Source organism: Monodelphis domestica, chromosome 2 (assembly GCF_027887165.1).
Source record: "Monodelphis domestica isolate mMonDom1 chromosome 2, mMonDom1.pri, whole genome shotgun sequence".
Taxonomy (NCBI): Eukaryota; Metazoa; Chordata; class Mammalia; order Didelphimorphia; family Didelphidae; genus Monodelphis; species Monodelphis domestica.
Window position 1 is genome coordinate 498,066,383 of NC_077228.1, and position 12,464 is coordinate 498,078,846.

The following is a 12,464-nucleotide window of genomic DNA, read 5'->3' on the forward strand; positions in this document are numbered from 1 at the left end:
GAGCCTGAGCCTGAGCCTGAGCCTGAGCCTGAGCCTGAACAGGATCCAGAGCCAGAACCAGAGCTTTTAGAGCCAGAGCCATATTGGCCAGAGCTGGAGGATTGATGGGAGCTGGAACTGCCTCCCTTGGCTCCAGAGCTTCCTGACTGTTTCCCTGAACTAGATCCATGTCCCTTGCTGCTAGATGACCTCCCTGATCGAGAGCCATATTGGCTAGAGCTAGAGGACTGATGGGAGCTGCCACTACTACTTCCTTTCCGGCCAGAGCTCACTGATTCCTCCCCTGAGCTGGACCTGTGTCCTCTGTGAGAGGATTGGCTTGAGCTTGAACCATGTCTGCCAGAGCGGGAGGAATGACCTGATCTAGATCCCTGTCCCTTAGAGCCTGAGGAGTGACCTGAGCCCGATTCTGAGCCTGAGCATGAACAGGATTCTGACCCAGAGCCTGAGCCAGAGGCAGAGCCAGAGCGATGTCTCTGAGAACTGGAGGAACTGGAGCTATGTCCTCTTCCTCCAGAGCTGCTTGACTTTCCACCTGAACTAGATCCATGTCCCTTGCTGCCTGATGAGTGACCTGAACCTGAGCCATATTGACCAGAGCTAGAGGACTTATTGGAGCCTGAGCCTGAGCCTGAGCCTGAGCCTGAACAGGATCCAGAGCCAGAACCAGAGCTTTTAGAGCCAGAGCCATATTGGCCAGAGCTGGAGGATTGATGGGAGCTGGAACTGCCTCCCTTGGCTCCAGAGCTTCCTGACTGTTTCCCTGAACTAGATCCATGTCCCTTGCTGCTAGATGACCTCCCTGATCGAGAGCCATATTGGCTAGAGCTAGAGGACTGATGGGAGCTGCCACTACTACTTCCTTTCCGGCCAGAGCTCACTGATTCCTCCCCTGAGCTGGACCTGTGTCCTCTGTGAGAGGATTGGCTTGAGCTTGAACCATGTCTGCCAGAGCGGGAGGAATGACCTGATCTAGATCCCTGTCCCTTAGAGCCTGAGGAGTGACCTGAGCCCGATTCTGAGCCTGAGCATGAACAGGATTCTGACCCAGAGCCTGAGCCAGAGGCAGAGCCAGAGCGATGTCTCTGAGAACTGGAGGAACTGGAGCTATGTCCTCTTCCTCCAGAGCTGCTTGACTTTCCACCTGAACTAGATCCATGTCCCTTGCTGCCTGATGAGTGACCTGAACCTGAGCCATATTGACCAGAGCTAGAGGACTTATTGGAGCCTGAGCCTGAGCCTGAGCCTGAGCCTGAGCCTGAACAGGATCCAGAGCCAGAACCAGAGCTTTTAGAGCCAGAGCCATATTGGCCAGAGCTGGAGGATTGATGGGAACTGGAACTGCCTCCCTTGGCTCCAGAGCTTCCTGACTGTTTCCCTGAACTAGATCCATGTCCCTTGCTGCCTGATGAGTGACCTGAACCTGAGCCATATTGACCAGAGCTAGAGGACTTATTGGAGCCTGAGCCTGAGCCTGAGCCTGAGCCTGAGCCTGAGCCTGAACAGGATCCAGAGCCAGAACCAGAGCTTTTAGAGCCAGAGCCATATTGGCCAGAGCTGGAGGATTGATGGGAGCTGGAACTGCCTCCCTTGGCTCCAGAGCTTCCTGACTGTTTCCCTGAACTAGATCCATGTCCCTTGCTGCTAGATGACCTCCCTGATCGAGAGCCATATTGGCTAGAGCTAGAGGACTGATGGGAGCTGCCACTACTACTTCCTTTCCGGCCAGAGCTCACTGATTCCTCCCCTGAGCTGGACCTGTGTCCTCTCTGAGAAGATTGGCTTGAGCTTGAACCATGTCTGCCAGAGCGGGAGGAATGACCTGATCTAGATCCCTGTCCCTTAGAGCCTGAGGAGTGACCTGAGCCCGATTCTGAGCCTGAGCATGAACAGGATTCTGACCCAGAGCCTGAGCCAGAGGCAGAGCCAGATTGATGTCTCTGAGAACTGGAGGAACTGGAGCTATGTCCTCGTCCTCCAGAGCTGCTTGACTTTCCACCTGAACTAGATCCATGTCCCTTGCTGCCTGATGAGTGACCTGAACCTGAGCCATATTGACCAGAGCTAGAGGACTTATTCGAGCCTGAGCCTGAGCCTGAGCCTGAACAGGATCCAGAGCCAGAACCAGTGCTTTTAGGGCCAGAGCCATATTGGCCAGAGCTGGAGGATTGATGGGAGCTGGAACTGCCTCCCTTGGCTCCAGAGCTTCCTGAATGTTTCCCTGAACTAGATCCATGTCCCTTGCTGCTAGATGACCTCCCTGATCGAGAGCCATATTGGCTAGAGCTAGAGGACTGATGGGAGCTGCCACTACTACTTCCTTTCCGGCCAGAGCTCACTGATTCCTCCCCTGAGCTGGACCTGTGTCCTCTCTGAGAGGATTGGCTTGAGCTTGAACCATGTCTGCCAGAGCGGGAGGAATGACCTGATCTAGATCCCTGTCCCTTAGAGCCTGAGGAGTGACCTGAGCCCGATTCTGAGCCTGAGCATGAACATGATTCTGACCCAGAGCCTGAGCCAGAGGCAGAGGCAGAGCCAGAGCGATGTCTCTGAGAACTGGAGGAACTGGAGCTATGTCCTCGTCCTCCAGAGCTGCTTGACTTTCCACCTGAACTAGATCCATGTCCCTTGCTGCCTGATGAGTGACCTGAACCTGAGCCATATTGACCAGAGCTAGAGGACTTATTGGAGCCTGAGCCTGAGCCTGAGCCTGAGCCTGAACAGGATCCAGAGCCAGAACCAGAGCTTTTAGAGCCAGAGCCATATTGGCCAGAGCTGGAGGATTGATGGGAGCTGGAACTGCCTCCCTTGGCTCCAGAGCTTCCTGACTGTTTCCCTGAACTAGATCCATGTCCCTTGCTGCCTGATGAGTGACCTGAACCTGAGCCATATTGACCAGAGCTAGAGGACCTATTGGAGCCTGAGCCTGAGCCTGAGCCTGAGCCTGAGCCTGAGCCTGAGCCTGAACAGGATCCAGAGCCAGAACTAGAGCTTTTAGAGCCAGAGCCATATTGGCCAGAGCTGGAGGATTGATGGGAGCTGGAACTGCCTCCCTTGGCTCCAGAGCTTCCTGACTGTTTCCCTGAACTAGATCCATGTCCCTTGCTGCTAGATGACCTCCCTGATTGAGAGCCATATTGGGTATTGCTAGAGGACCGATGGGAACTGCCACTACTACTTCCTTTCCGGCCAGAGCTCACTGATTCCTCCCCTGAGCTGGACCTGTGTCCTCTCTGAGAGGATTGGCTTGAGCTTGAACCATGTCTGCCAGAGCGGGAGGAATGACCTGATCTAGATCCCTGTCCCTTAGAGCCTGAGGAGTGACCTGAGCCCGATTCTGAGCCTGAGCATGAACAGGATTCTGACCCAGAGCCTGAGCCAGAGGCAGAGCCAGAGCGATGTCTCTGAGAACTGGAGGAACTGGAGCTATGTCCTCTTCCTCCAGAGCTGCTTGACTTTCCACCTGAACTAGATCCATGTCCCTTGCTGCCTGATGAGTGACCTGAACCTGAGCCATATTGACCAGAGCTAGAGGACTTATTGGAGCCTGAGCCTGAGCCTGAGCCTGAGCCTGAACAGGATCCAGAGCCAGAACCAGAGCTTTTAGAGCCAGAGCCATATTGGCCAGAGCTGGAGGATTGATGGGAGCTGGAACTGCCTCCCTTGGCTCCAGAGCTTCCTGATTGTTTCCCTGAACTAGATCCATGTCCCTTGCTGCCTGATGAGTGACCTGAACCTGAGCCATATTGACCAGAGCTAGAGGACTTATTGGAGCCTGAGCCTGAGCCTGAGCCTGAGCCTGAGCCTGAGCCTGAACAGGATCCAGAGCCAGAACCAGAGCTTTTAGAGCCAGAGCCATATTGGCCAGAGCTGGAGGATTGATGGGAGCTGGAACTGCCTCCCTTGGCTCCAGAGCTTCCTGACTGTTTCCCTGAACTAGATCCATGTCCCTTGCTGCTAGATGACCTCCCTGATCGAGAGCCATATTGGCTAGAGCTAGAGGACTGATGGGAGCTGCCACTACTACTTCCTTTCCGGCCAGAGCTCACTGATTCCTCCCCTGAGCTGGACCTGTGTCCTCTGTGAGAGGATTGGCTTGAGCTTGAACCATGTCTGCCAGAGCGGGAGGAATGACCTGATCTAGATCCCTGTCCCTTAGAGCCTGAGGAGTGACCTGAGCCCGATTCTGAGCCTGAGCATGAACAGGATTCTGACCCAGAGCCTGAGCCAGAGGCAGAGCCAGAGCGATGTCTCTGAGAACTGGAGGAACTGGAGCTATGTCCTCTTCCTCCAGAGCTGCTTGACTTTCCACCTGAACTAGATCCATGTCCCTTGCTGCCTGATGAGTGACCTGAACCTGAGCCATATTGACCAGAGCTAGAGGACTTATTGGAGCCTGAGCCTGAGCCTGAGCCTGAGCCTGAACAGGATCCAGAGCCAGAACCAGAGCTTTTAGAGCCAGAGCCATATTGGCCAGAGCTGGAGGATTGATGGGAGCTGGAACTGCCTCCCTTGGCTCCAGAGCTTCCTGACTGTTTCCCTGAACTAGATCCATGTCCCTTGCTGCTAGATGACCTCCCTGATCGAGAGCCATATTGGCTAGAGCTAGAGGACTGATGGGAGCTGCCACTACTACTTCCTTTCCGGCCAGAGCTCACTGATTCCTCCCCTGAGCTGGACCTGTGTCCTCTGTGAGAGGATTGGCTTGAGCTTGAACCATGTCTGCCAGAGCGGGAGGAATGACCTGATCTAGATCCCTGTCCCTTAGAGCCTGAGGAGTGACCTGAGCCCGATTCTGAGCCTGAGCATGAACAGGATTCTGACCCAGAGCCTGAGCCAGAGGCAGAGCCAGAGCGATGTCTCTGAGAACTGGAGGAACTGGAGCTATGTCCTCTTCCTCCAGAGCTGCTTGACTTTCCACCTGAACTAGATCCATGTCCCTTGCTGCCTGATGAGTGACCTGAACCTGAGCCATATTGACCAGAGCTAGAGGACTTATTGGAGCCTGAGCCTGAGCCTGAGCCTGAGCCTGAGCCTGAACAGGATCCAGAGCCAGAACCAGAGCTTTTAGAGCCAGAGCCATATTGGCCAGAGCTGGAGGATTGATGGGAACTGGAACTGCCTCCCTTGGCTCCAGAGCTTCCTGACTGTTTCCCTGAACTAGATCCATGTCCCTTGCTGCCTGATGAGTGACCTGAACCTGAGCCATATTGACCAGAGCTAGAGGACTTATTGGAGCCTGAGCCTGAGCCTGAGCCTGAGCCTGAGCCTGAGCCTGAACAGGATCCAGAGCCAGAACCAGAGCTTTTAGAGCCAGAGCCATATTGGCCAGAGCTGGAGGATTGATGGGAGCTGGAACTGCCTCCCTTGGCTCCAGAGCTTCCTGACTGTTTCCCTGAACTAGATCCATGTCCCTTGCTGCTAGATGACCTCCCTGATCGAGAGCCATATTGGCTAGAGCTAGAGGACTGATGGGAGCTGCCACTACTACTTCCTTTCCGGCCAGAGCTCACTGATTCCTCCCCTGAGCTGGACCTGTGTCCTCTCTGAGAAGATTGGCTTGAGCTTGAACCATGTCTGCCAGAGCGGGAGGAATGACCTGATCTAGATCCCTGTCCCTTAGAGCCTGAGGAGTGACCTGAGCCCGATTCTGAGCCTGAGCATGAACAGGATTCTGACCCAGAGCCTGAGCCAGAGGCAGAGCCAGATTGATGTCTCTGAGAACTGGAGGAACTGGAGCTATGTCCTCGTCCTCCAGAGCTGCTTGACTTTCCACCTGAACTAGATCCATGTCCCTTGCTGCCTGATGAGTGACCTGAACCTGAGCCATATTGACCAGAGCTAGAGGACTTATTCGAGCCTGAGCCTGAGCCTGAGCCTGAACAGGATCCAGAGCCAGAACCAGTGCTTTTAGGGCCAGAGCCATATTGGCCAGAGCTGGAGGATTGATGGGAGCTGGAACTGCCTCCCTTGGCTCCAGAGCTTCCTGAATGTTTCCCTGAACTAGATCCATGTCCCTTGCTGCTAGATGACCTCCCTGATCGAGAGCCATATTGGCTAGAGCTAGAGGACTGATGGGAGCTGCCACTACTACTTCCTTTCCGGCCAGAGCTCACTGATTCCTCCCCTGAGCTGGACCTGTGTCCTCTCTGAGAGGATTGGCTTGAGCTTGAACCATGTCTGCCAGAGCGGGAGGAATGACCTGATCTAGATCCCTGTCCCTTAGAGCCTGAGGAGTGACCTGAGCCCGATTCTGAGCCTGAGCATGAACATGATTCTGACCCAGAGCCTGAGCCAGAGGCAGAGGCAGAGCCAGAGCGATGTCTCTGAGAACTGGAGGAACTGGAGCTATGTCCTCGTCCTCCAGAGCTGCTTGACTTTCCACCTGAACTAGATCCATGTCCCTTGCTGCCTGATGAGTGACCTGAACCTGAGCCATATTGACCAGAGCTAGAGGACTTATTGGAGCCTGAGCCTGAGCCTGAGCCTGAGCCTGAACAGGATCCAGAGCCAGAACCAGAGCTTTTAGAGCCAGAGCCATATTGGCCAGAGCTGGAGGATTGATGGGAGCTGGAACTGCCTCCCTTGGCTCCAGAGCTTCCTGACTGTTTCCCTGAACTAGATCCATGTCCCTTGCTGCCTGATGAGTGACCTGAACCTGAGCCATATTGACCAGAGCTAGAGGACCTATTGGAGCCTGAGCCTGAGCCTGAGCCTGAGCCTGAGCCTGAGCCTGAGCCTGAACAGGATCCAGAGCCAGAACTAGAGCTTTTAGAGCCAGAGCCATATTGGCCAGAGCTGGAGGATTGATGGGAGCTGGAACTGCCTCCCTTGGCTCCAGAGCTTCCTGACTGTTTCCCTGAACTAGATCCATGTCCCTTGCTGCTAGATGACCTCCCTGATTGAGAGCCATATTGGGTATTGCTAGAGGACCGATGGGAACTGCCACTACTACTTCCTTTCCGGCCCGAGCTCACTGATTCCTCCCCTGAGCTGGACCTGTGTCCTCTGTGAGAGGATTGGCTTGAGCTTGAACCATGTCTGCCAGAGCGGGAGGAATAACCTGATCTAGATCCCTGTCGCTTAGAGCGAGCCTGAGGAGTGACCTGAGCCCGATTCTGAGCCTGAGCATGAACAGGATTCAGAGCCAGAGCCAGAGTCAGAGTCAGTGCCAGAGCCAGAGTCAGAGCCAGAGCCAGAGCCAGGTCCAGAGGAATGTGTTTGAGCACTAGGGGAACTGGAGTTGTATCCTCTTCCTCCCATGCTGCTTGCCTTTTTTCCTGAACTAGATTTATGTCCTTTGGTGCTAGATGAGTGCCCTGATTGTGAACCATATTGGTTAGAGCTTGAGGACTTACTCGTTCCAGTGTCATTCCTGTAGTCTGAGCAGGTTCCACATTCAGAGTCAGAGCCAGAGTCAGAGTAAGTTCCATTGATGTAAGGAAAACTGTATTGGCTAGATTTTGAGGACTGATGACCACTGGAACTCCCTTTCTTTGTTTCACAGGTTTCTGATTCCTTTCCTGACGTTGTTCCATGTCTTTTGCTGTTGTATGACTTCCCTGATCCTGACCCAATTTGTTTTGATTCAGAAAATTTATTTGAGTCGTTTGTTTCAATGTCACAATTTTCATTTTTTCCCATGGCATAATTTCTTCTATATATGTTTGTTTTTTCTTGGCATGTACGTTGTTTTTCTTCACTTTCAAATCTTACTGTCTGTCCCCTCTTGTTAGATTCATTGTTTCCCACGGTACTTTTCATATCTTGCTTCTTTCTTTCTCCCTCCTGCTTACTTGATCTTTCATAGTCGGTTTCACGTTTTTCTCCTCCACTCTTTTTGGAGGGTCTTTCGCTTTCTTTCTTTATCCTCCATCCCTGTTTTCTTGATACTGTTTTTTCATCTCCCTTATTGTTTCCTGCTTTGCTTGAGTTTGATGTGTAATTTTTCTTCTCTGAGTCTTTTTCTTCATCTGAGCTTGATACTGAATCTTTTCTTTCCTCTTCTCCGTGTAGTCTATACCTGACTTTCTCTGTTTCCAATGAATATTTACTTCTCCTTGGCCCATATTCCTCTTTCTGATTCCAATTTGACCTCATCAAATCTTTTCTCCACCTTTTCTCTTCTTTTTCAATCTCTTCCATATGATAACTGTTACCTTGACTAGATTCTTTCTTGTTGCATTTTTTCATTAAAAGTATCTTCTTTATTATCTGGAAAACCAAGTCAGTCAAGTGTCCTCTCCCACTTTGATCCAGATCCATATTAAGCATGATGACATCTACAGCTTCAGAGTCTTCTGAATTCTGTTTAAAGAAAAATGTCAAGGGAATATCAATGAGTTTCTAATCTATCTACTAATTGAAAGTTTGTTGTTCAATGGTGCATATTGGTCTACGTAGGTCCACTCTATTGCATCCCTCCTATCCTACTCTTTCTCTTTTTGTTTCAATTGACAGAGGAATTTGGGGGTATAACTATCATGGTGGAGCTGTCAAAATTGTTGGTTGAGAGGCTGAATGAATTCATGATCAGTTATGCTTTTGGATCCAGGATGAATATAATAGAAATGCTATGCCAAATTTGCATCAAATCTCTGTAAATACCTTAAGCAGCATATCTGAATGGCTTGTTCTTCATTTTTGTTTCATTGTATCTCTGAAAATTTCTCATTGTAGCCAGTTAGATTATCTCTCTACTTTAATTTGGGACTCATCACTTCTCCCTTTTTACCTCAGTGACCTCTATTATTGTAATTCTACAATTATAGTTTTTCTTGCTTTCCCTTGAAAAGTTCCCTTTTCCTTGAAGCAAAGCTGAATTAGCCAAATTCCATTTTTGTGAATGAATTTTGAATTTGTTTTCCTCTTCTCAGAAATAATTATTGTAAATGAACACTGGTTTATGGAAGTTTATAATAGGAATAGAATTACTCAAGTGCAGGTAAAAGTTATTAGTAGACTAGTTAGGAAAAATATTGCCTATTTTTTTATTTTAGCAAGGACAAAATCCATTCCCTTCTATTCCCAGGCTTTTGTGATCATACATTTAGTTATTTCAGTTCAACTACATCTGAGAAGCATTTACTTCTCATATGTTGTTAGTGTAGTGGACAGAGTTGCTTGTGCTTAAGGTTTGACAATTTATTTTTATCTTCCTCTCTTTGAGAGTCACTAGCTTTTTGATCATGGAAAAGTCATTTATCATTTCATCAGCTGCTTCTACTCATTCATACAATAGGGATAATATCTATAGGACCTCTTTGACTTTGTTCTTTCTTGAAGTACATGCAATAATATGTGTAAAATTCCCTGCACACTTGAGACCACCACTGAATCATTTAATGTGTGCTTTCAATGTATAGGGAATTCCCAAGTAAGGAATTCTCACCTGTAACAATGCAGGTTAGACACTTTTTAACATTACTTAGCCCGAGAGAGTTGCCTTTATTATTTAGGGGTTAAATGACTTATCCAGGATCACACATTTGTATGTGTTAGTGGCAAGAATTGAATGTAGATCTTTCTGGATTCAAGACCAGCTCATTATCTACAACTTAACTGGATACTTAAGAACCAATATACAGTATTGATTCTAAGATGGAAGGTAAAAGGAGGAAGGGAGGAAGGGAGGAAGGGAGGAAGGGAGGAAGGGAGGAAGGGAGGGAGGGAGGGAGGAAGGAAGGAAGGAAGGAAGGAAGGAAGAAAGGAAGGAAGGAAGAAAGGAAGAAAGGAAGAAAGAAAGAAAGAAAGAAAGAAAGAAAGAAAGAAAGAAAGAAAGAAAGAAAGAAAGAAAGAAAGAAAGAAAGAAAGAAAGAAAGAAAGAAAGAAAGAAAGAAAGGAGGGAGGAAGGAAGGAAGGAAGGAAGGAAGGAAGGAAGGAAGGAAGGAAGGGAGGAAGGAAGGAAGGAAGGGAGGAAGGGAGGAAGGAAGGGAGGGAGGGAGGGAGGGAGGGAGGAAGGGAGGAAGGGAGGAAGGAAGGAAGGAAGGAAGGAAGGAAAGAAGGAAGGAAGGAAAGAAGGAAGGAAGGAAGGAAGGAAGGAAGGAAGGAAGGAAGGAAGGAAGGAAGGAAGGGAGGGAGGGAGGGAGGGAGGGAGGGAGGAAAGAAAGAAAGAAAGAAAGAAAGAAAGAAAGAAAGAAAGAAAGAAAGAAAGAACTAACTGGAGTGTAAGCTTCTTTTAAGACTAGCTTAGTATTGTCTACCCCACTATATATCATTATTATTGATATGTTAGATTTTAGAATGCCTTCTAAAGGAGTCAGAGATGGAATATTGATTACATGAATCTTCTTCCTACTTCTTGGAAATAATAGTTAGCATTATATATATATATATATATACATATATATATATATTTTTTTTTAAGGATTTGCAATGAACTTTATATATACTCTCACGTTGATCCTCTGGCAGGTGCTATTTTCCCCTGGAATCTAATTTCACAGATAAAGAAATTGAGGTTGGAACAGGTTAAATGACTTGTTCAGGATTGTCCAACTAACTGGTTTCTGACCTTACTTCTTCTTTCCTCTAGTAGTCTGTGTCTTATATCTCCCAGTTCTATTTTTAGGCAAAGCTGAACATCATGAAGACCAAATAAAAGAAAATCATCCCATCTGTAGTCACAAGCCATTGGATCTAATAGAAAGATCTCACCTGCACAATGAACTGCAGCTCATTTTCCAGAAATTCCTTCAGTTCTTGTTGGCTTATCATGTCACATTCCTTGTCTTGACCACAATATTGGTTGAAAACATCAATGATGGTGGCAATTCTTGTCAAGAGTTGAGACATCTTGGTGCAGAATTCAGTGAATCTGGAGGGTGGGTGAGAAATGGGACCACTGCCCGTTATTTCTTTTTCTACTTTAAAAGGCCTCAGTAGTAATTATTAGAAATAAGATTCTCAAATTGATTTCCCATCTCTTAGCTTTTCACTTTTGAAGCAGTCAGCTGGGGAAAGATGGAGTAGGAATATTTCATCCTTATTGATGCAATGAAACACTCCTAGAATTCTTAATCTCCAAGATCCATAGTATGCCAGCAAGACAGGACTGGAAAGAAATACTGCTCTTCCCCTAGTGATGGCCTTAAAGGGAGGTGAAATCAAAGCTCTCAGGAGTTTATGATACCTAAGCACAGTAGAGGCATTGCAATAGTAAGAGCTAGAAAGGACCTTGCACATTGTCTTATTCTCTCTGCTCACTTTACAGATGAGAAGAGTGAGTCTCAGAAAGTCCAAATGATATGCTTAAGGGAAGGGGGTAGTGATGAAAAGGAATAAGCCTCTATAAAGTATCTTCTATATGCTAGACACTGTGCTAAGCTCTCTGCAAGGATATCATTTGATCTTCGCAACAAACCTGAGAGGTACATACTATTATTCCCATTTTACAGATGAGGAAACTGAGACAGACAGTGATTAAATGACTTGCCTAAAGTCTCTGAACTAGTAAGCTTTTGATGTCAAATTTGAATTCAAGTCTTCCTTTGCCCAATGCTCTGTGCACTATGGTGTCACCTAGAGGTTTATGGTCAAAGGCTACTAAGTGGAAGAGCTGGCATCTGAACCCTATTCTTCTGGTTCCAGTTTGAAGTTCCTGTACCACTCACGCTAATTCCTGGATTTATCCCTGGATCATTACCAGGTGCCCACAATTTTAGCAAGACTGTCTAGGTCTCCACTTACCTGGTTCACCAAAGGAACAAGTAGGATGGAGATGGGAGCAACTTGCAGGGTGCCGATTTTCTGGGATACTGGACTTTTTATACTGGGTTTAATTGTCCATCTTAAGAAGGAGACACCCTTTCTGTGGGATGGCCTGATTCATTCTCAACCAAACCCGGTGACACCTCTCCCTCCACCCCTGTCATCAGGGACATTTTGTTTAGCTAACTGCTTCTCACCCACTCATCAGTGATTACATTAGTGGCTCCCAAATTTGGGCCACTATGAGCCCCCACCTAAATGAGTTAGGACATTTTACATAAGGATCTTTGTGGGCATCACAAGTTCACAGTAAGTCAGAGTCATAGGATTATAGGGTTATAGGATTTAAAATTGGAAAGGACCATAGCAATTTCATAGTTCACATTCCTAGTTTTCCAACTTTATAAATGGAAAATATTCAGTAAGCTATAACCATATGCTAAGTACTGTGCTTGTTACACAAATGCAACAGAAAATGGGCACTTTCTCTAGGGCAGCTTCTATTCAGATGAGAGGGAACAATTCCTAAAGGGGAGTTATAGTTTTGGAAGGATGTTATGATCTGGGAAATCACAGGGGTGATCATAGGAGCCATAGGAGAATTTACTAGCTGGTCTTTGCCAGAAATAATGGTAGTATTGATTTGATCATGTTTCCTAGAAACGTGGTGGTGGGGAGAGGTTACCATTTGTAGACAGAAAGAGAAAGCACATGTTAAATGATGGATCTCAATAAGAATCCCAAGGTGGTTGTTT

At 47.9% G+C, this 12,464-nt stretch overlaps 2 protein-coding genes across 2 annotated transcripts in view; both read right to left on the reverse strand.

The window, feature by feature from the left end:
* LOC130456967 (hornerin-like) overlaps positions 1–5,791 on the reverse strand; it is a 35,200-nt gene extending 29,409 nt beyond the window's left edge. The window contains exons 1-8 of the mRNA XM_056814763.1: positions 5,600–5,791; positions 4,050–4,222; positions 3,617–3,792; positions 3,464–3,553; positions 2,876–3,286; positions 2,228–2,425; positions 1,654–2,083; positions 161–336 (exon numbers count right to left, since the gene is read on the reverse strand). Of these exons, the coding sequence (XP_056670741.1) occupies positions 161–336; positions 1,654–2,083; positions 2,228–2,425; positions 2,876–3,286; positions 3,464–3,553; positions 3,617–3,792; positions 4,050–4,222; positions 5,600–5,791 (1,846 nt within the window). The remainder of the gene's footprint in view (positions 1–160; positions 337–1,653; positions 2,084–2,227; positions 2,426–2,875; positions 3,287–3,463; positions 3,554–3,616; positions 3,793–4,049; positions 4,223–5,599) is intronic.
* Positions 5,792–7,083: 1,292 nt separating this feature from the next.
* Positions 7,084–11,738, reverse strand: LOC103105680 (hornerin-like). Its single transcript, XM_056814764.1, has 3 exons — positions 11,689–11,738; positions 10,657–10,816; positions 7,084–8,307 (listed from the first exon to the last, which is right to left on the reverse strand). The coding sequence occupies exons 2-3, from the start codon at positions 10,792–10,794 to the stop codon at positions 7,084–7,086; spliced, it is 1,362 nt and encodes a 453-aa protein (XP_056670742.1). The 5' UTR covers positions 10,795–10,816; positions 11,689–11,738.
* Positions 11,739–12,464: the final 726 nt, after the last annotated feature.

Excerpts from the sequence above, each read along its gene's own strand:
- LOC103105680 (XM_056814764.1), bottom strand. The coding sequence starts at position 10,794 with ATGTCTCAACTCTTGACAAGAATTGCCACCATCATTGATGTTTTCAAC. Across the intron at positions 8,308-10,656 it reads AGCTGCAGTTCATTGTGCAG|AATTCAGAAGACTCTGAAGC; the intron begins GTGAGATCTTTC and ends TTCTTTAAACAG.